This window comes from Mus caroli, unplaced genomic scaffold, assembly GCF_978045245.1.
Source record: "Mus caroli unplaced genomic scaffold, Mus_caroli_1 scaffold_6, whole genome shotgun sequence".
Taxonomy (NCBI): domain Eukaryota; kingdom Metazoa; phylum Chordata; class Mammalia; order Rodentia; family Muridae; genus Mus; species Mus caroli.
The window spans coordinates 29,699,763-29,721,323 of NW_028227261.1; the positions used below are offsets into that span (position 1 = coordinate 29,699,763).

Below are 21,561 nucleotides of genomic sequence, written 5' to 3' on the forward strand. Positions count from 1 at the left end.
CCAGGACAGGACTGGTGAGGGTTTGGACTTTAGCCTTATGTAGTAGGAAAGAGGTATATCTGCTTGCTAGGGCTGAGGTAGCTACCCATTGCGTGGTTTGTGCAATGATTTCCTCACAGCTATGGACTCTCAAGTTCTCGGGGTTCGGGTCCTGGCTTTGTTCCTCCTGAGGTCTCCATGGCTTGTTGATACAAATGACTTCTCCCATCTTCCCTTGTTCCCCCCTCTCTGCACACAGGAATCCAGACTTCCTCTTTTTCAGAAGGACCCATCATTTTGGATCAGTATCCCACCCTAACAGTTTCATTTTGACCTAATCACCTCTTTAAAAACTCTAACTCCAAACCAAATTACATACTAAAAATGGGGGCTGGGAGGGGGTCAAGTTTTGTCTTTTGTGAAGTGGGAGCACAGCTCAGTCCCTATCAAGTGGGGAGGACGTTTCGGGTGGAGGAGCAACAGATAGATGGATGGCAATCAGAATACATACGTAAGGAGGTGTCTGTTGGGGATGAGGGTGGAGCTCAGTAGTAGAGTGTTGGCTGGCAGGCATAGAGCTAGATAAAGGAGTAAAAGAGAGGGTTTTGTTTGCTGTTTTTGGGTTGTTTGTTTGTTTGGCTTTGGTTTCTGGATTTGTTTGTTGATAGTATGTGGACATCACAGGGGTCTGTAGCAGGGCCTACTGTGGAAGGTGGATAAGTACTGATTGCAGAGGTGTACTTCTATTTCTAGCCCATTGGGACCAAGTGACACAACTGTGCAGGTACTCTGGCCTCTCTATGAGAAATGAAAAGGAAGGAGAGGAACACGGGACAAGCTTGACCACTCAGAGGCGCGAGTCTGAGTATGTGGGTGAGGCTGGAGGGGTGGGGGCAATGGTGAGACCTTCAGAGAGGCTGAACAAGAGGTCTTCCAGGCCCCCTCCCTCAAGCCTGGCATAGTGTGGCTGTCAGCCCAGAGTCAGCTCTTTGCCCACCCCTTCCATTCCCCAGATAAGCAATAGGCAGCCCCAGGTCAAGGTCTCTTCATAATATCACATTTCAGGGAGAGAGAGAGAGAAGGGAAAAAAAAAGTCCAATGCAGTGTAGTGACTTGCCAAGATAAGCTTAATATCTAGATAAGATCAGAGTTTGTTTTAGAAAGAAAACAAAGCCTGATGCTTTGGAGAGCTCAGCTTGATTCGAGTAAGGACTGTGGTCTGGGTGCCCTGAAATTTTCATTCTGACCCAAAAAGAAAATAAAAAAGCCTTCTAAAGCTCAGGGAGAGAGAATGAGAGTGGGGGGTGGGGGAGCAGGTAGTGGGTGCTCTATCCCTGTGAGGATCCTCTGTGAGGGTCCCTTGTGAGGGCACTCTGTGAGGGACCCTGTGAGAGTGCCTTGTGAGGGAGCCCTGTGAGTGTCCTGTGAGGGTCCCCTGTGAGGGCGCTATGTGAGAGTCCCCTGTGAGGGCATTCTGTGAGGGCCCTCTGTGAGGGTCCCCTCTGAGGGTGCCCTGTGAGAGTCCCATGTGAGGGTCCTCTGTGAGGGTCCCCTGTGAGGGCTAGGGTGGATATGCATGGACGCTCAGCTATGAGGAGTGAGTCTGCAGAGTCTGAAGAGGGAATTTGGAGCCAGGGCTGTGCACAGAAGGAAGGCTGGAGTGTGGCTGAAGATGGGGTTCTAATCCTGAGTGTGATTAGACAGATCAGAGGATTTCTTGAGGTGAGGCTGGTGCTGCGGTACCATTAGGACAGAGTCATGGATGAATAGCCCAGGAGGACCCACACCCAGCTCCACCCAGCTCCACAATACAGAGGAAGAAGTGAGCCGGGCCAGAGTCCATGCTACCCTCCAGTGTTACTGAGTGTTGGGGCCACCAAACTTTCCTATTCTTCTGGGAAAATCTCCAATCCTGGAAGAAGGAAAGAAGCAAGGTTCACGTTGGGGACAAGACAAATCATTTTTTCCCTTTTTGTGTCATATCATAATCCCTAGCAAAGCGGGGGGGCTGTCCTGGGTTATTATAGCTACTTAAAGCCCCCCCTTTAACAGCCATTTTCCCTCTTCACACCACTTCCCCTGCCTGCAACATCATTTCCTTTTTTAACTACTGCTCAGCTCAATGCCACCTCCCCCAGGTAAACTTTCATAGTCCCCCCCCACTCTGCCCCCCTGTTGGGTGAGATGACCCTTTAGGCATGGATTGCTACCCCTTACCCTTACCCTAGACAGGGTTTCTCTATGTAACAGCCTTGACTGTCCTGGAACTTATTATGTAGATCAGGCCTGCCTTGAACTCACAGAGTTCACAGGCCTTGAACTCACAGAGTACACAGGCCTGCCTCTACCTCATGAGTGCTGGGATTAAAGGGGGTGGGCCACCACATCTAGCTTCCAAAATAGAGATTCTTAGCAGAGGGTAATTTTTCCCTCCAGGGGACATCTGACCACGAAAGCAGACATTTTTTTCGTTATCACATTGATTGGTGCTACTGGCACCTGGGAGACAGAGGCCAAGGTTGCTGCTAATTATCCTACTATGCCTGCAGAGACTCCTTCCACCCCAAATAATGACCCTACCCAAACTCAGTACTGCTGATTGTCAGGGACAAGCGAATGCTCGGGCGGGACTACATCTCCCAGCCACCTTTGCAGTTGGGTGTAATGTAAGACAAGGTTCCAGCCAAAGGCATGTAAGCAAGGGTGGACTGGATGGCTAAACTACAGACATTTGGAGGATGGCTAAACTACAGACAGATAAGGTCTGGCTCTCTAAGTCACCATGGGAAGGAAAACTCACTAGTCCATAAGAAACACCCATCCTGGACCACCCTGTGTAAAATACTCTTTAATAGCAATAAGCCAGTGAGTGACTGGGGGCTGTTATAGCTCTGGAATAGCTTTCTTTGTTTTCTCTGTTTTCCTAGGCAGTCCATTCATTCACTCATCCATTCATGCCACAAGTATTCCTTTATGCGTCGGGCTCCGTGCTAGGGCCCAAGGAAGCAAGAGTAAAAGAACCAGAGACATCCCCTTCCCCCACCGTGGTTCCTGCCCTTCTTGGGTGATGGTTTATTAAGACGAGTTAGACAATAAAGCACAGTTAATTACGCTACTAGAGGGGTAGGGTGGAAACAAGACGAGCTCTACTCTCAGCCAAGGCGGGGTTCCCGGGTGAGTAGCTGCACTTTCTAGAAGCATGCAGAGTGACCAGTGCAGGGAGGTAAGATACAATGGAAAGATGCCGCACCAAGCTGTGGATCTGAGAGAAGGCAGTCTGTGAGGCCCCGGGCTCTATAATGGTCAGCTTCTCATCTGCCATTACCCAGGCTGACTGGAAGTTCATGATGGCACACACTTTAACTTACCTCTTGAGTTCTCGGTGCCTGTATGACCGAAGGAGACTTTCCCTACCAGCCTGCTCAGACAGAACTCATTTCTAATTTCTGTTCAGTCCTCCTTTTCAGGAAACATTGTCCACACCCACGTAGACCCCGCAGAACCAGACGCCTGGAGGGTCACTGTGGACTCTCTCACCTAGGGTTCATGTCTACCGGATCATTAGTCTTCAAAAACCAGAGGATTTTAACAGGTCCTTAAAGCCTCAAGGATCCCGACCAAGACTCCATTATCTGCTCTTTGGTGTAAGCCCAACCATGAAGCCAAGGGCGCCCTTCGTCTTCTCTTGCCTGGCTCTTGTCAGTTATCTTTTCAAACACCAACTACCTGCCCTCCCTGAGCATTCTGTGAGTCTTCAGGGTGAAATTCAACTTTCTGCTAAGCCCTCCCAGCAAGGGTCTTCATTGTCCGTCTTTGTCTAGACAGGCTCCGATTTTTGGTTTCCGTGTTCTTGAACACCTTGCTCCGCCCCTTGGAGGCCTTCGCAGCTCCTGCTGGCAACCTTCCTTCAGGGCTGTGTGCATCGACCTGGGATGCTCACCCCGCCCCCCTGCATCTGTCTTTCTCTTATTCACCCTTCAAACCTTAGTGCAGACTTGAGAGCTTGAGAGCGTACAAGCAATCGTCGCCAGTGCCTATCAGGGGCCTTGGTGGAGTTTGGAGCTTGAACGGTAAAATGCCTCACGCAGGTTCACATCCTGGAACTCTTAGTCTCAGGTTGAGAAGGCTGTGGTACCTTTAGGAAGTGGCTCCTTGTCAGAGAAAGTGTGTGGCTTGGGGCAGGCCTTGGGGATTTATAGCCTGACCCGACTTGCCAGCTTTCCCAGAGTGTGGCTAATCCTTCCTCTTTATGTTGTCTTCACTGGGGTATTTTAGCACGGGAACAGAAAATTCACTTAAGACAGTGGACATTCCATGAACTTGGAGAAGTGTGTGGAGGAGTAGATAGAGTGCAGATGGACTCCTGGCTGGATAGGAGGATGGACGTCCAGATGAATGGATGGATGAACAGAGGGGCGGGGCGGATGCTTGAGAAGGTTCTCGGTGGTAGTGTTTGTGAAATTGGCTCGCTGTCCTTTCCTAGACTTCATTGGCCGGATTTCTTTAAGAAATGCCTTCCCTGAATCAATGACTTCATGTTACACTCTCAGTCTTCAGAGAGCCCTGACATGAGAAACTGACCAACTTAACAGCATTTCTGTCCTATGAAAGCAGAATTGAATATATTGGCCACTATGTCACTCATACATATCATAGTCCTTTATACAAGGACTCATGATAAATTCATGCTTAGGGTTATTTCCAGGAAAGACTCTGTCTCTGCAGATGAAGATGTGTGCTTTCTGCTGTCGGAAAATAAAATAAATAAATAGATACGATAAAAAAAATCTGTTTCTCTTCTTTGGCTCGCAAGTAGGGATACCTGGCTTTATTATGTTATTACCTCCATGCCAGCACACGGTTCAGGGGCCTGGAAGAAGCGGCTCTTCCTGCCTTCTTCCAATAGAGTCAGCGTGGGCTTTACTCTGTAATGCCAAGTGTTGTTCTTGTAAATCCAAAAGCTGCCTTGCCAAGAGGAGCTCAGTAGTGAGTTAGGAGAGGTTGGAAGGAATGCATATTGGTGACCAATGGCTCCATGCAGCAGTTGAGAAAGGAGACAGTGATAAAACACCATGACCCAAAACAACTTTCGAGGAAAGGGGTTTAATTCACCCACCACTTCAGATCACTCCTCAGCACTGAGGGAAGTCAGGCCAGCAACTCTGACACAGGAAGAACTGATGCAGAGATCTTAGAGGACTGCTGCTTCCTGGCTCATTCCCCAAGGCTTGCTCAGCCTGCTCTCTTCTAACGCCCTGGACCAGCAGCCAAGGAGGGGCACCATCCACAAAGAGTTGCCCCCCCCCCCCATCAATCATCAATCAAGAAAAGGCTCTGTGAGCCAATCAGGTGTGGACATTTTCTCAACTGAGGCTGCCTCTTCCCTCATAAACTAGGCATAACCTAGCCAACCCAGCAGGGATCTCCCATAGAAGTCACCTGATGGTTAGCATAACTTGGGGGAGGGGGTAATGAGCCAGCCTTGTTGTGTTATTGGGCCACCATTGCAAGTTACTTCTGCCAACTGTTAGGTTTCAAACCCAGGCTAAAGTGCTGAGGTGTCTCTTTAACTTATCAAAGTGGATGCTGGCAGCCTGGTTCTCCCTGTATCCCGCAGTCCTACCTGTTAAAGGGCCCTCCTGGCAAATGTACCCTAAACTTCTCCAGTCCAGGGGCTAGGCTGCCCTTCCCCAGCTGTTCTTCCCCATATAATCATCCGTTTTGGTTACCTGATCTTTTCACTTACTCCCTTTAGGTCTCCTGGCTGCTGCACCGGGTTCCCCTCACTCTCCTTGCCCATCTCCTCACATGACAAAAGCGTCATGAGAGTGCTGTACTATGCCAGATATCCCCGTGTCTGACCATGCTCTCCTACATATCTATAATAAACTTTCTCCTCCACCATACTCAAGAGAAGTCATGTCCTTTCCTTTTTAAATTATTTTTTTCCATTCACAAACCATGGCCTTTCGTTACCCCAACTTTAAGTGCAGTTCTCCATAGACTGCCATTTTTACAAAATGGTTCATAATAATTGTTGATAATAATAATCGATTTACTTGTACTGAGGGCCAGACCTCATAATGGGAATATTAGACGCATCTGGCACCAGTTTTTTATGTGTTGCTTGTTGTTGCTTGCTTGCTTGGTTGGTTGGTTGGTTGGTTAGTTGGTTGGTTGGTTGGTTGGTTGGTTGGTTGGTTGGTTGGTTGGTTAGTTGGTTGGTTAGTTGGTTGGTTGGTTGGTTGGTTGGTTAGTTGGTTGGTTAGTTGGTTGGTTAGTTGGTTGGTTGGTTGGTTGGTTGGTTGGTTAGTTGGTTGGTTGGTTGGTTAGTTGGTTTTAGTACTGAGGATTGAACCTAGGGCTTCACTCATGCAAAGGCAAAAGCTCCACCACTGAGTTAAATATCCCCAGCCTGCATTTCCCTATTCAAAAATCCCCTTAACTGCTTGTAGATTTGTGTCCCTTTGCATATAAAGGCACACCAGACCAATCCCAAAACAGAGCAAGTAAGCAAGGGAGCAGCCTCTTTATCTCAAATGCCTTAGTTGCTACCTTCCAAGCTCCTACCTACCTCCTCACCTGTGGGCAGAGAGGAGGCAGTTAGGAGAAATAACCCCCCACCACAGGACCAGTAGTAAGGAATTACTGGTGATGTTGCCTGGAGACAGATGGCGCCCAGTCACATAGGCTTGCTTCCAAAACACTGTATGTATGGAAATGGCTTGCTATTCTACAGCCTTCTTCCGCAGCTGAGACAAGATGGCATCAACGTCTTTCTTCTCATTCTTTGTACCTCAAAGAATTTGAAGTCCTCAGACATCCCAGACCCACCTCTGGGCATTTTGACTCTTTTAGATATGAAGGAAATGGCAGTGGGGGTGGGTTGGGGTAGTCTTCAGAGATTTGTAAGAATTTGAGGCTTGGAAAATTTTATTAGCCTCACAATAAAAAGGAGAAAATGGCAACATGGAAATCAGTAAATATTTAATTAAATGCAGAGTATAACATTATGTCAACTTCATTAACTGTTGAATTTGGTAGGCATAAAGATTTAATTACATTTGATAAGGATTTATAGGTTAGAGTTTTTCCTCTCTGCACAAGATTTCCTGCATAGGCACCAACATTGGGGAGAAACTGCAGTTGATCATAAATTAAATGAACTACCCCTGGCCAAAAATATTTCAAAAGCAAAATGGCAAAAGAGCTTTGCAATGTTCTTTTATACTTGAAGAGTATAAAAGTGTATATTTATTGTGCGAAGTATGTAGGCTCAGTAACATGTCAGATGAGGAAGAGGTTGGGTATGGCTTGGGTTTCTGTTTGTTCATTTTTATTTTCTTGGTTTCCTATTTGTTTGTTTGTTTGTTTGTTTGTTTGTTTGTTTGTTTGAGACAGGGTCTTGCTATGTAGCTCTGGCTAGCCTGGAACTCACTTTGTAAACGAGGGCTGGCTTCAAACTTGGAGAGATCCTTCTGTCTCAGCCTCTTGACAGCTGGCTTTCTGGATCTTTTTTTCCCTTTATTTCATGCTAGGGTAAGTCTTTTGAGCTGTACCGTGTGGTCCACTAAGATTTTTTAAAAGGCCATGCGCACTCTTCTGAGTTTTGTAACCTAGCCACATTTGAGAGTCAGATGCAGGAGAAGCCTTTGGCTGGAGGGTGGTTAGAAATGCTGCCTTCCCCTGAGGTTTTTCTGATTCCAAACCAAGAGCATTGGGGCTGGAGAGATTTGGTACATTTGGCAGAGCTTACCTAACATTCACAGAACCTTGGATTCGATTTCCAGCACTGCATAAGCCAGGAGTTGCAGTGCATGCCTGTAACCCCAGCAAAGCTTTGGGAAGTGGGGTCCAAAGGGTCAGAAGCTTGACCTTGGACTACACAGGACCATGGTTTTTTGCTTTTGTTTTCTTAGAAAATTAAAAAGGAATTGGGAAAAGGGTAGGAAGGTGGAAGAAAGCAGAAACCCTCCCTAATGACTGTCGGCGGACAGTCACTGGAAGCGCTGTGTTCACCAAGCTGACTTCTGGGCTCTATACATACGTTGTCTCAACTGGCACCAAACCACCTCTCTTAGGCCAGTGTTTTTATTGCATCTATTTTGTAGGGAAGCCAACTGAAACACAGAGGGGGGGGTGAAACAAACTGCCCAGGGTCATAGTCAAAGTAACAGAGAATTTAAGAACTTTTCCAAGTTTAAATACTTCATAAATGAAATGGTATCTATGATGATCAATGCCAGGTTTCAAGTCCTTAAAAAATACACACACACACACACACACAGCAGAAGCCAAGCCTGTCTTGTTCAGCACTCTGTCTTCTGCACCTCCACCAGTCCTGGCTTCCAAGGGAACATAACTAACTCCCTGGGTGCTGGAATTAGTTCAGTGTCATCCTGCTCTGTGCCACCATGCACTGGTGGAATGCTTAAATCTGTCTAGGGTATAAGATTCCCCTAATCCTTGTCCCTTGCACTGTGGGGGCTCATGGCTGGGGTGCAGAAGTGCAGCCAGTGGGGGAGGTATCCATGTGCATAAAATGCTTGCTGCACAAGCATGAGAAAGCTGCTAGCTAGGCTAGCCCACAAGAAGAGCTCTTGGTTGGGAGAGAGACCCTGCCCCAGTAAACAAGGTGGAGAGGACTCAAGGAAGACACCTGAAGTCAGTCTCTTGCCTCCATACAAATGCACACATACACATACATATGACACACACACACACAGAGGTGTCCAAACTTATGCAACATGCACATACACACAGAGATGTCCATACACATGTAACATGAACACCCACACACACAGATGTTCACACACATGCAACATGCACACACACAGATGTCCATACACACACAGATGTCTACACACATGCAACATGCACACACACACACACACACACACTAAATCACTGTCTGGAGAGGTTTACATGATTTCCCCAGTACAGTTAAAATTCTCTCTCACTACACTTAGCCTAGAAGCTGTGGTTCAGAAATTCCAGTATCATACGTTTCAATGTAATCAAAAAACAACCAATGTACAGTGTTTTGGTAGGACTCTTCTGTGCCAGGTGCTGTCCTAGCAGTTACTGTGTGTTAGACAATCACTTCGTAATAGAGCATCCAGCACGAGCGCCACTCTCTCTGCCTCCCCAACACTGGGATTACAGGCTAGTACCACTCTGTCCAGCTTTCTCACATGGGTGCTGAGGGTCAAAGCAAGTCCCAGCGCTTGCATGACAAACACTTTACCAGCCAAGCCACCTCCTCCAGCCTCTTTTAAGAAAAGGAGTTTGAGACAGAGCCATGTACAGAGAGCACCCCTGTGAAGACAAGGGAGAAGGTGTCTCTAAATTTGAGGGTAAGAGATCCTGTCTTAGTTTCTTTACAGTTGCTGTGATAAAATACCCAGACAAAAGCCACTTGAGGGAGAAAGAATGTATTTTGCTCACAATTGTTGGTGATAACCCATTTCTGAGGGGATGAATGCCAAGGAAGCAGGAACCTGAAGCAGCTAGTCACATTCCATCTACAGTCAAGAGTGGGAAACAGTGACCTCCTGTACATAGCCCATGTTCTCCACTCTTACCTCTTACTCAATTCAGTATCCCCTACAGAGGGAATGGTGCCGCCCACAGTGGGTGGGACTTCCCATCTCGATGAACATAACCAACGTTGACTACCTAAATCCTCACAGTCCTGCCCACAAGCCACAGTCATGTAGACAATCTCTCACCAACACTTCCTTCCCACGTGGTTCTAGATTATGTCAAGTTGGCAATTAAAATTGATCATCAAACTTCCAAGTAAACACAGCCACATCATCAAACTTCCCACAACCACTGACGCCTCTGTCTTGAACCTCTAGCCTGTAGAACTATTAGGAAGTAAAGTTCTCTGTAGTAAGCATAGAGTGTGAGGGCCTTAACAAACCAACATGCTAAAGGACATAGCAGCTCACCTCAGTTTCTGGCGACAGTCAACTCAGAACCTAATGAAATCTTAATGTGAACCCAAGTAATTTGACTCTAGAGTCCACGTGTCTTGTAGGATGCTCTCTGTGCCATCCAACATGGTTACCCCAGACACAGGTAGCTCTTGAGCGCTGGAGATGTGCCTAGCATAGAACCATTTCCCCTATTTTATTGAAATAGGTGTGTGTGTGTGTGTGTGTGTGCGCGCGCATGAATGTTCCTATGTGTGTATATGCATGTATGGAGGTCAAAGGTCAACACATTGGGTTCCTTTCGCTACTATTCTAATTTTTTCAGACAGGGTCTTTTGCTGACCTTGGTGCTTACTGATTTCACTAGTCTGGCTGGCCAGCCACTACCCCCGCCCCCCAAATCTTAGGGTTTCTATTGCTGGGATAAAACACCATAACTAAAAGCAACTTGGGGAAGGGTTTATTCCCATTTAGAGTTCCACATCATGGTCTGCCATCAAAGGAAGTCAGGGCAGGTTCTCAAGGCAGAAACCTGGAAACAGAAGTTGATGCAGAGGCCAAGGAGGAGTGCTGATTCCTGGCTTATTCCTTCTGGCTTGCTCAGTTTGGGTTTTTATACACCCTAGGACCTCCAGCCTAGGTGCTGTATCACCTACAGTAGGCTTGACCCTCCACATCAGTCACTAATTAAGAAAATGCCCCACAGACTTGCCCATGGGAAGTATCATACATACCGTACTATCATATGGAGATATTTTCTCCATTATTCCATTATGATTCTCTCTTCTCAGACAACTCTAACTTGTATGGAGCTAAGAGCAAGCTTTCCAGGACACCCAGGGAGTCTCCTGTCTCCACCTCCCTAGTGCTGGGGATACAGGTGTGTGGGGCTGCCTGGCTTCTTTATGTGCCTTTTGGGGGGAATCTAAACCCAGGACCTCCTGCTTATAGAGCAAGTACTTTATCTATTGAGCCATCTTCTTTCTGGCCCAAGAACTGAAATTTTAAGCATATGTTAAAAATACAATTAAAATTTCAATAACCCTGTGTGGTTGGTGGCACTCACATCCGCTGTCGCTTTATGCAGTTTTAAAGACAGCACTTAAGGATTTTCTGCATCTTTTCAGAAGCCTGCTCCAAGAAAGCTACCTCTGTCTTTGTTCCCTACCCTTGCTTGTCTTCCTTTTTCTTTTCTTTTTTCTTTTTCTGTTCTCTCTGATTTAGTCCCCCAGTGCCTGGTTCCCTGTTCAGGGGAAGAGAAAGCAGAGGAGAGGTGAGCCAGCCGGATTTCCTGAATCCTGTGGCCTGGGCAGTGCAAGGCCTTGGCACTGTACTCTAAGCATGGGTGTTAGCCAACCAAATGCCAAGCGGCACAAACACTGAGTGACATTTTCAGAACTATTAATATTTCATCACAAGTGATCACTTCTCCATTAAATACACTATCTTAAAAGGTTTTCTACATTCTTAACTATAATTTTATTCAGTCTAGGTCCTCAGAATTTTCCCCAAAGGAGCACATCTTCAATTTCATAAATGAAAACCAAAAAGGAATGAAGCTCTCAGGCTTGCAAAACTCAAGAGTCAACATTTCCAGGAATTCACCCCCTCGGTAAAGAACAAAACTATGTAGTGGGCACCTACACTGTGCCAGACACTTTATATAAAGCGTACCATTAGTTTATCCAACGTGCATTTATTGAGTGCCCACGCCTACCGTGTGCTATGAATGTGATGGGGCTTACTATGTAGCTCAGGCTAGCCTGGAACTTGAAATCCTCCTGCCTCAGTCTTCCGAGTGCTGAGTGCTGGGATTACAGGTGTGTGCCACCACACCCAGCACAAATAATCACCGAGCTGCATAATCACTTGCTGTGCAGCAGCTCTTAGGTCCATCTGTAATCACCATTTCTGGCTGTGATAATTATACACCTCCTTCAGTCAGAATATGGGTCTGTGAGAGGAGGCACCCGGTTTTCCTCCATCATCTTGCTTCTCCAGTGCTGAGTAGCTTACCTGGTACAGAAGGGGGTGGGTGGGACATGAATTCTGGAAGAATGAGAAGAAACTCTCAAGTCACACAGCAAAGAAATACAGTGATGATCAGATCATTGTGATTGGCTTCTCCAGTCCAAGGCTATCTGCCTCTACTGTTTCTTTCTCCACCTCCCACACTGTTTTCCAGGGTGGGAAAAAATAACCATGGCTTTGGCTTTGGGGGACCAGGGAATACCTGGCAAGGTCAGGCTTTCTCAAAGGTGAAGCTTTTCTCTGGAGGGGGTGGTGGCGACTACAGATCGATCCCTAGTAAAAGGTGTGATTTGTAACCCTCCCTCTGCCTGCCTGGTGCTGGATCCAGCTTGGGAGCCATGGGCATGAAATCATGTCTAGTCCCGAGCTTCGCTTCTTGAACTCAGGACACAGCCATTTGTAACTTGGAGACTCAGTTTCCTCCCATCGTGTGCGCCGAATGAAAAAGAGTACGAGCTCGCGAGAGCGAACAAGATCAGGTTTGAAGCCAGCCCTCGGCCTTAGGTGTTCTCGGGGATGGCAGTTAGGATTAAAGCCAGCGGACAAAGGGGCAGCCCCCCGCCCCCCAACACACACACTTCTAGACAACCTCTGAAGTTTGTATGCAGTGGTGAAATGGAAACGAGATGGAAACTTACTTCTAAGAGGAAGCTCCCTGGGGTCTTGCCAGTTGCACCCCGCCCCCACTCCACCTGCGGGTCTTAGGGGACGAACGCCCGGCCCGTGCCGCCCTCCCCCGACTCCCCGCGCACCCAGCCGTTGCGCTTGAACCCACTGAAAGAATCCCAGCTCTCGACGGCAGGAGTGTGGGAGCGACTGACACGCAAATCCGCTGACCCCGCCCGGGCCTGCCCTGCCCAATCGGAGCCCTTTTAAGGGTTGGGACCCTCTGCGGTGCGGGTCGCAGCTCTGCGCGGGGACTCGACAAGTGTTTGCTGAGGACCTGGGTCAGGCCGACTGACTACCAGCACAGCACCGCATTGGAGATCTCTTTCGGGGGAGGCAGAGCAGCAGTAGCAGAGAGAGGGACAGAAGGGGGCAGTCGGGAGAGCTAAAGCCAGGACCTGCAGTGGTCGAGGTCCGTTAGCTCTCCGTGTACATCGAACCTTAGGGAAGGCAGGAGGAGACAGTCCCATGGCCCGCCCCCTCCCAGTCTAGTGTAGTGTCTGACCCTTTTCCTGCCCTTCTGGTGGCTTGGCAGGCGAGAATGGGCTGAGTCCCAGGCCCTGAAAGGTGTCACAGGGGTGTCACAACTGGGGAGTGCCGGGTTCTGTGGGGAGAGCCAGTCCTCCCCTCCAGTCGTTCCCAGATGTCATTCTGCCCGCCCAGGCGCTTGGTTCCTGAGTTCCGGGGCATTCCACGGTTACTAAGTTACTGGTTTTTGTTGACTTTTAAATATTTTCTTCTACGGGAGAGGGGGAGGGGGGCAAAAGCCAGGAAAGAGCAAATAAAAACAAGTCAACTTAAGCCCCCCTCCCCAAAAGAAAGTTGCCCTCTACCCCTCATCCCTACCCGATCCAAAGGCCTCTGAAACCCATCCCTTGGCTGGAGCAACAGCCAGCCAGAACTGACTACTTCCCCGACCCTGTCTTCAGCTCCCTTTCTGGTGGATGAGGGCTGGTGGACGACAGTCCCTTTGTCTCCCAGCCCTGGGTGGACAAAGGGGCTTCCGGAAAGAAAGAAAGAAAGAGGATGGCCAGTGGAAATGGGCTCCCTCCATCCTCAGCCCTCGTGGCCAAGCGTCCCTCCGCCCTGGGGCCATTCCCCAGATATGTCTGGATCCACCAGGACACACCCCAGGATAGCTTAGACAAGATTTGCCATGACATCTGGAAGCGAGTTCAGGGCTTGCCAGAATCCCTGCAGCCCAGGACCTCGCTGGAGAAGCACTCTGCTCCCGTGACCGCCGCTGTCAGCTTCCAAGAAGAGTGAGTAGCCCCTTGTTTGGTTGATAATCAAGAAAGGGAGGGAGGGGGAATGAAGTCCAACTTTGGGTTGAAATGCTCTGGCCCAGTGTTAAGCCCTGCACACATATCCCCTCCCCACCCCCATTTCTGTTAATCTTTCGGTCGGAGGAGCTGGCCAAGGTCCTGAAGTTCCAGACGGGAGGAAAGAAGCCATTCCTGGCAGCTTCTTTTTTTCAGTGGCTAAGGAGACATTTTTTCTTTCTAAAGACATACGTGGCTAAGATAAACATCTGGGGTCTTTGCAGGAGCATTACTGCCAACCTAAGGGTTAGGTGACTCACTACTGCCCCCAGAGGCAGCTCGATGATCTTTCCCCCTTTCCCAAGAAAAGTCCAGGCATTGGCACAGATGATCCTGGTGGTTGGAAACCACATCTGGAATCCCCTAATACAGAGAGCAGCTGTCCCATTCAGCATCCACAGAGCTACTGCAAGAGCGCACATCAAAATATTTACTGGAAAGGCATTGACATATTCAGAGGACATAATAGAAAATTAAAGTGCGGAAGATGGCTGTAAATAGCCGGTTTCCCAAATGGGAAATCCCCTGCCTGTCGGGGAAACACAGAGCTAAGTGTTTCAGTACTAGGGAAAAGTTGAGGAGACGGCTATTGGAAAGGAGAGGAAGGAGCATAGAGGAAGACAGGATCTCATTAGGAAAAGGAGTGCATCAGCTGTGGTGATTAATGCCGCTGCTGAGTACTCTTCCAAGGCTCTGCATCTTCAAAGTGGGCTGCACGCATTAATTAATCCTCCCAGCATCCCTATGAAACAGGTATTAGTGTCCCCATTTTACAGATGGATTAAGTGTTAATAATTAAGTGCTAATTAAAGCCTAAGTGATAATTAAGTGTTGTCTGCCCCCAACACATGCTCCAACTCAGTTCATAGATGCTCTGCAGTGGGGGGGGGGGGGGGGACATCATCCAGGCATTTATCAGCTGCCTCTGGTTTCAGGGCTCTCTAAGCATAGCTGAGGTGGAAAGCAAAGTCGAGCTGATGCTCAGGTCTGCACTTGCTGCAGCAGTCCCTTTGCAAGCGCCTTTGCTTGCTGCAGATGAAGGCAGAAGGCATGCTGGCTGCTCCTGCCTCCTCTGCCCTGTGCTCAGCAGGACTCGGCTCAGATGCAAATGGCCTCTCTACAGCCAGAATCCTGTGGCTAGTCTGCTCAGTGGCACTGGGCTCCTTTGCCCCGTTCACTGCCATCTGCTCTGGGACAGTGCCTTGGCACAGGGAACCTTGGGGCTACACTCAGCTCTCTCAGTGGCCAAGTAGCTGATTGTCCACTTTCTGGATCAAAGGTCAGCAGCAATTTCCAGTAGATAGCCCCTTCCCTGCCAGGTCACACCGAATTCATGGAGACAGACTCAACTTCCAGTCTACACTTGGCCGGAAATTGACCTGGAATACCTCTGGCAGGTCGCTTCTCTCCATTTGGCTTTGAATTCCTCATCTGCAAATTAAGGATGATGCGCCCTGCCTTGTCCACCTCCGAGTTGATAACGAGGGCTGAATGTGATGGGAAACAAAGAAATGAAAGATGCATTATACAAACAAGGCTGCCTTAATGTGGAGTTCATCGAATTTGGGGGAGGGGAGGCTACTTAGTTGGCTTCGTCTAGGGTTTTGGTGTTGTGCTCCACGATCCCAGAAGCCTTCAGAGATCCTCCTTGGAGTCAAGTGGGCTCTTGGCTGGACAGTTCCCTTCTACACCTACACACACACACACACACACACACACACACACACACACACACGCACGCACACACTTGCACTCAGCCTGAGCTCTTTGGGTGTTTGTCAGCTTTGCTAACTGGAGTTCTGAGTACAGTTGCACTTGGAAGAGTTCTGAGAGGAGACGTGGCAATCTGCTGACTTAGATGAATAAACCACATCCTAATTGTATCGCTATCCACCCGGTAGAACACAATGAGCGGGCAAGAGAGCAAGAGAGCAGCTGCTTCTTGGAACGAAAGATAACCAGGTCCAGCCCTGTGCTGGCTGTAGAACCTGAGACTGTTATAGCCAGGTCCAGCCCTGTGCTGGCTGTAGAACCTGAGACTGTGATAGCCAGGTCCAGCCCTGTACTGGCTGTAGAACCTGAGATTGTGAGATCGATCTGAGCTTTGGTTTCCTCGTCTGCCGAGTGGGGGTGAGGGTAGGGGTGGCTGGAGGTAGCAAATCAGGAGGACTGTTCAAGGGTCCTGCTGGTAATTAGGATTGGTAAACTCATTCTAATGACAGCAGTTATAATTTCTGTAAACCCTGCAGTTTTTGCCTGAGGTAGTGAGAGTCCAAGTGTGTGTAGACATAAATTTCCATAATTACCAAACTGCTGTTCTGGTTTTAACTGTTCCTCTCCCCCTCTTTAAATGAGACCCAATCTCGGTTATTTGTTTGTTTTCTTGAGACAGGGTCTCACTATGCAGCCCAGACTGTCCTGGAACTCATTATACATGCCAGAATGAGCTCAGACTTCCAGCCTCCCAGATCTTAAAATACTTTATTATAGAGGAGTAGGCTGAGATGTGAAGAAGTTTCTCTCTGGGGTCTGAGGTTCTATCCTTAAGAAAAGGTGGGGTTTCAGAAATATAGTACTGGACCATCTTGGCCCTGCTGTGACAAGGGTGGCCATCTTCCCCTAAAACATGAGGCATCTCTGTGCAATAGTTTAGCTAGGAACCCCTAGCTAAGTTCTAAGTGACCCCTGAGAGACTTTAAAACCAGAGAGCATGCCACAGTGGTGTGTGTGTTCAGGCCACGAGACACCTGCCTATCAGCCTTTTCCTGCCTTTTCTGTATAGCTGGCTTTGGTGGTGTCTTTTCATGATAGCTAAGCAAGCTATTGAATCTTGTTATTCACAAATTTTCAAGATTTTTAAGAATATTTGTGTTTATGTCTATGCACCACACATGTGCCTGGTGCCCACAGAGTCCAGAAGGGGCTTGGGAATCCCCTCAATCAGGAGTTAGACAATTATAAGCTGTCACATGGGTGCTGGGAATTGAAGCTGGGTCCTCTGAAAGAGCACCCAGTACTCTTAGCCACAGAACTGTCTTCTCCAGTACCCAGACAAAATTTTCTTGACCCTGTCCCTATATGTCACAGAGACCTGGGCATGAGGTCTTGGAAGCCACTCTGAACCACCTGAGTCACTCCCTTGTTCCTCTTGTCAAGTGGCCATCCGCATCCTCTCCCAGATGGAGGAATGCCATGTCCAAAGCTGGGGACTCTCTCAAAGGGGCTTGCTTTCCCGACAGCTGAAATCCATTCCCATCACGAATGACGCGCATTCTCTCTTTGGGGCTCCAGAATTAATGCTCTCCTCTCTGCTGTGCTTTAGAGGATAAAGGACAGCAGCAGATCCCTCCCTGGATATATTTTTTTTTATCTTTACACTTTTTTCTTTTATGCTTTTACTGACTCATTTGTTGGATTCTTCTTTATATTGCTGGTACTCATTCATGACAATGGGGTCCCCAGAACCAAGTGCAGATAGGTGGGTGGGACCAGTCCCTGTTGAGTGGGTTCCTCTCTGCATTGTTTATCCCTGTTAGTGATGATTGACACCACGGTCACCTTCCTTTTCATGCTGAGTTTGCTTTATGGGCACAAAGGAGTTCATTTATTCAGTCAAAAAGTATTGATGAAGTAGTGACTGTGTGCCTGGTTCAGTGCTCAGTGGTGGGAGACAACTTTTTTTTGAACCACATAAAGTAACAAAGTGAGTCTTTTTTAATTTTTTATTTTATTTACTTATTTATTTGTTTGTTTATTTATTTAACAAATCTATAGTAACTGCAGAATGTTGAGGGGATCCTCACTGGAAGAGACCAAAGCTGTAGGATAATTTCAGAGGGCATCAAGTGCACAATGAAAACAGCATCCAACGAAGTAACAGCAGGAGACCTGTTAGGACGAAGAGTAGGGTCCTTTGGGCTGAGTCTCAGATGCCAGCAAACAGCTGACAATCCTAGAAAACTCATCAAAGACTCCGAGAGTTTGATATGAGTTTTGGGAAAGATGGTGTGGCTGGAGGGCCTCTATGAATGGGGACACACCAGCTGACACCCGAATCAGGCTGGTGAGGTCTTACAAGATCTCGGAGTGTTGCTGGATAGAGCCTAGATGTCCTGCATGTGTGCCTGCGCACTTTGGGAGTGTTTTAGAGATCCCTTTAGTTTCTGCACTGGGATGGTCTATGGTGTGGGAGAGAAGACAGACATCACTGAGAAGGTGGGAAGGGTAGGCCAGATGAGGCCCACATGGGATAAGAGCTGGACCACAGTGATTGTGTTACAGGTGGAAGGAGCAGGGGGCTCCATAGGCAACATGAGGGGGCCAGGGACTCTGCTGTTGGCGTGGGCATATGGAGACAGAGAGGTGGAATGTGGGGCTTCTAGGTTGGGCTGAGCAGTGGTGTCGTTTAAAGGAGTGGGGAAGAGGTGGGGAGAAACGGGCTTTGGCAAGAAATCAATAGCTGTGTCTAGAGTCAGTTAAACTTCAGAATCTTGTTCAGTTATCTTTTAATTAGTCTTAAATGTGGGCTTAGAGGATGGTGGCAAGCCACTTACTGACTCATATTTGAGAACTGCATCTTCGTTCATTCTCCCCAGCATCACTTATAAAACTCCTCAGCCTCAGAATGGGGGCTTTGGGCTTTCTGCCGACTCCATTGCTCTGGCTGCCGAACAGTACTCATCTGTTGGTTTTTGTTTTGATTCCTCCAATGAATGCTTTCCATGGTCTTCTGCAGGGCGGGCGCAGTGCTGGGACTCAGGGAGCACAGGGCTAAGAAGGGCAAACCTCCTTCCCTTGAATGGCTGCCAGTCCCATGAGCAGGACGGAACACAGACTCAGCAGACAGCAGCAACACTTAGAAACATTTCATGTGCACTTACTGCGTTTCAGGATAAATGTTTTGGTAAAAATGTTATTTTGTGATGGAAAGAGGAGACAGGGCCTGACATCTTTCGCAGAGCCCTGGTGTCTTGCAAAGAACAAAGAGTGATATATGACAATAAGCATGATAATGAAGGGCTGCGTGATGGAGACTTGAGAAAGGCTTTCAGGATAGATGGGGCCCCCTCACACTATGAGTATAGCAGTTCCCTGTCAGGAGATGGTAGCATCATTAACAACAGCTTCATTGTCAAGGTTTTCCAAATTATATGTGTCCCTGGTCTTGAGGATGGAGAGGGTAGAGCTGGTAGAAAGAGTCCAGCAAGACTGGGGAAGGATGGAAGCTTCCGTGGGATGAAATGCACCATGAGAGAGGAAGGGGGTGTATTAGTCAGGGTTCTCTAGAGTCACAGAACTTATATATATTCTCTATATAGTAAAGGAATTTATTGATGACTTACAGTCTGCAGTCCAATTCCCAACAATGGTTCAGTAGTAGCTGTGAATGGAAGTCCAAGGATCTACAAGTTGCTCAGTCCCACGGGGCAAGCAGGCAAAAGAGGGAGAGTGAGTCTTCCTTCTTCCAATGTCCTTATATGGTCTCCAGCAGAAGGTGTAGCCCAGATTAAAGGTGTGCGCCACCACACCTTTAATCCCAGATGACCTTGAACTCAGAGATCTCCCTGTCTTAATCTTCTGGAATCCATAGCCAATATGCCTCAAGATTTCCATACCAAGATCCAGATCAGAAACTTCTATCTCTCAGCCTCCAGATTAGGGTCACTGGTGAGCCTTCCAATTCTGAATTGTAGTTCATTCCAAATATAGTCAAGTTGACAACCAGGAATAGCCACTACATGGGGTGAGAGGGTGATCCTGGGTGAGTGGGCTGGCTGTCCATGATCAGGTTCCCTGACAACTTCCCAGGCCCTTCCTAGGCACCTGAGCTCATGAAATCAGGTGGAAACTGGTTTGCAGAATTCAAAGTCTTTGCTGAGTCGTGCCAAGCCAGAGTCTACCAGGAAGATAAGGTCTCAGGGCATGTTCTGTATTAATAAGGTCTGTATGTGATAAGGTGTGTATTAAGTGTTCAAAATCCAAATAAAACAAGCAAAATCAGAATGAGCCATCAGCCTGGGGCTTCACACAAATGCTCACTCTTTTCAATAGGACCCTTGCTTGAGCACAGGACAAGCCAGAGAAAGAGAGAGAGCCAACACATTGCCTTGTTTGAGTGACTCTCCCAACAGGGCTATTCTTTCTACTATTGTTATTAAGCAATTGAGTGGATTTACTTTGCTAGAAAAATCGCTTCAGACACACACTGTCTTTTACTATTATCTTGAAAGCTTGGAGCCTGGCAATGGGGCTGAAAGTCTCCAGATCCACACATGAAGACCTGGCCTGATGTCCCAGATGTTCTTGGTGTCTTTGTGGTCTGAAGTGATGATCTACATTTTCTTTCCTGCACTCCTAGGAGTTAACACCTCCTTGAGAGACTGTGTAAGATAGTTGGGCACACTGCTGCTGGGACTCATATTTCCACATCTTAGTAGTTACAAAATGATGGTAGAGACCCTACGGGTGCAGGTTGAGATCCATAAACAGGTGTGTCTCTCTCCTGAGCTTCCCAGTCTGGGTCTCAACGTCTGTCCCATGGATGTTGTGATAACCTCATCCTTGTTTGTCCCAGGAGCTATTATATGGCATTCAAAATTCAAAGAAAACAAATTCAGGAATGAACCCAGCAGCCTGGTGCTTTGAGCTGGCGTTCCCATAGACCCTTACTTTCTCCAGTCTTCCACACAGGGAATGTCAGAGAGACTTGGGAAACCAAGGTTCTGTCTTGTTTGAATGACTCTTCAGGCAGGACAATTCTTGTTATTGAGTGGCTAAGTGAACTGGAGATATGGAGGCTCAGGAGTCCTTGGCCTTTCTCCTCTGCTTCCTCCCAACGTGGCCTTTCAGTTATCGTGTCCTCATTTGTGACATTTCTGCCTTATTCACTTTCATGCTCTGGTGTGGTTGGTCCCTATCCTTGCAGGAGGTCCTCTGCCCATCACCAACAGCATGCTCCCTTGTCAACAGCTCTGCATAAACATCTCCCACTGGCCTCTGTTCTTTTGGCTAGGCCTTTGGGAGTCCCCGTAGCATCTCTAGACATACATCTTGCTGCTCACCTTCAGCCGTCTGTGATCTAAGGTGAGCAGCAGCAGGTATGCATGGCCTTGAGTCTACACAGGTGACTTAACTCTCAGGAGTGCATTTCCCATGTTTATCTGTTGAATTCATACCAGCTCTTAAAAACAGGGGCTACTAATAAGTATGTTATCTTCTGTACCAGTTCACCTTGTCTGTCTGATACTGAGGATTGAACTGGGGACCTGACAATTGTACCTTCCCCAGGTTTCCTCCCCAGAGGTGTCTTCTTTACTTCAGTAATTTAAACAAACATTATACTCCACTTCCTTCTTAAGAGTTTTCTGCAATCCCATATAACAGAAACTAGACAGGAGGGTCAGAATCATAGCCCTAACTGAAACCAAGTTATTTAGGATGCGTCCCTGGTTGTCCTCAAGGGGAAAAATAGAGAAATGTTAGAGCATCCACCCTGAAGGGTGGTGTTGATAGTGTAATGAATGGGATGCCTCCACAGTGCCTGGAATAAGATGAGAGCTCTGTTCCTTGTCGTCACTATCACTGCTATCATCATCATCATCACAACAATACCACCACCAATC

The 21,561-nt window shown here is 47.8% G+C and overlaps 1 protein-coding gene across 1 annotated transcript in view; it reads left to right on the forward strand.

Annotated features, from left to right (window-relative positions):
- Positions 1-12,712: 12,712 nt before the first annotated feature.
- Positions 12,713-21,561, forward strand: part of CUNH1orf94 (chromosome unknown C1orf94 homolog) — a 44,083-nt gene continuing 35,234 nt past the window's right edge. The window contains exon 1 of the mRNA XM_021160347.2: positions 12,713-13,879. Within this exon, the coding sequence (XP_021016006.1) occupies positions 13,644-13,879 (236 nt within the window). The 5' untranslated portion in view covers positions 12,713-13,643. The remainder of the gene's footprint in view (positions 13,880-21,561) is intronic.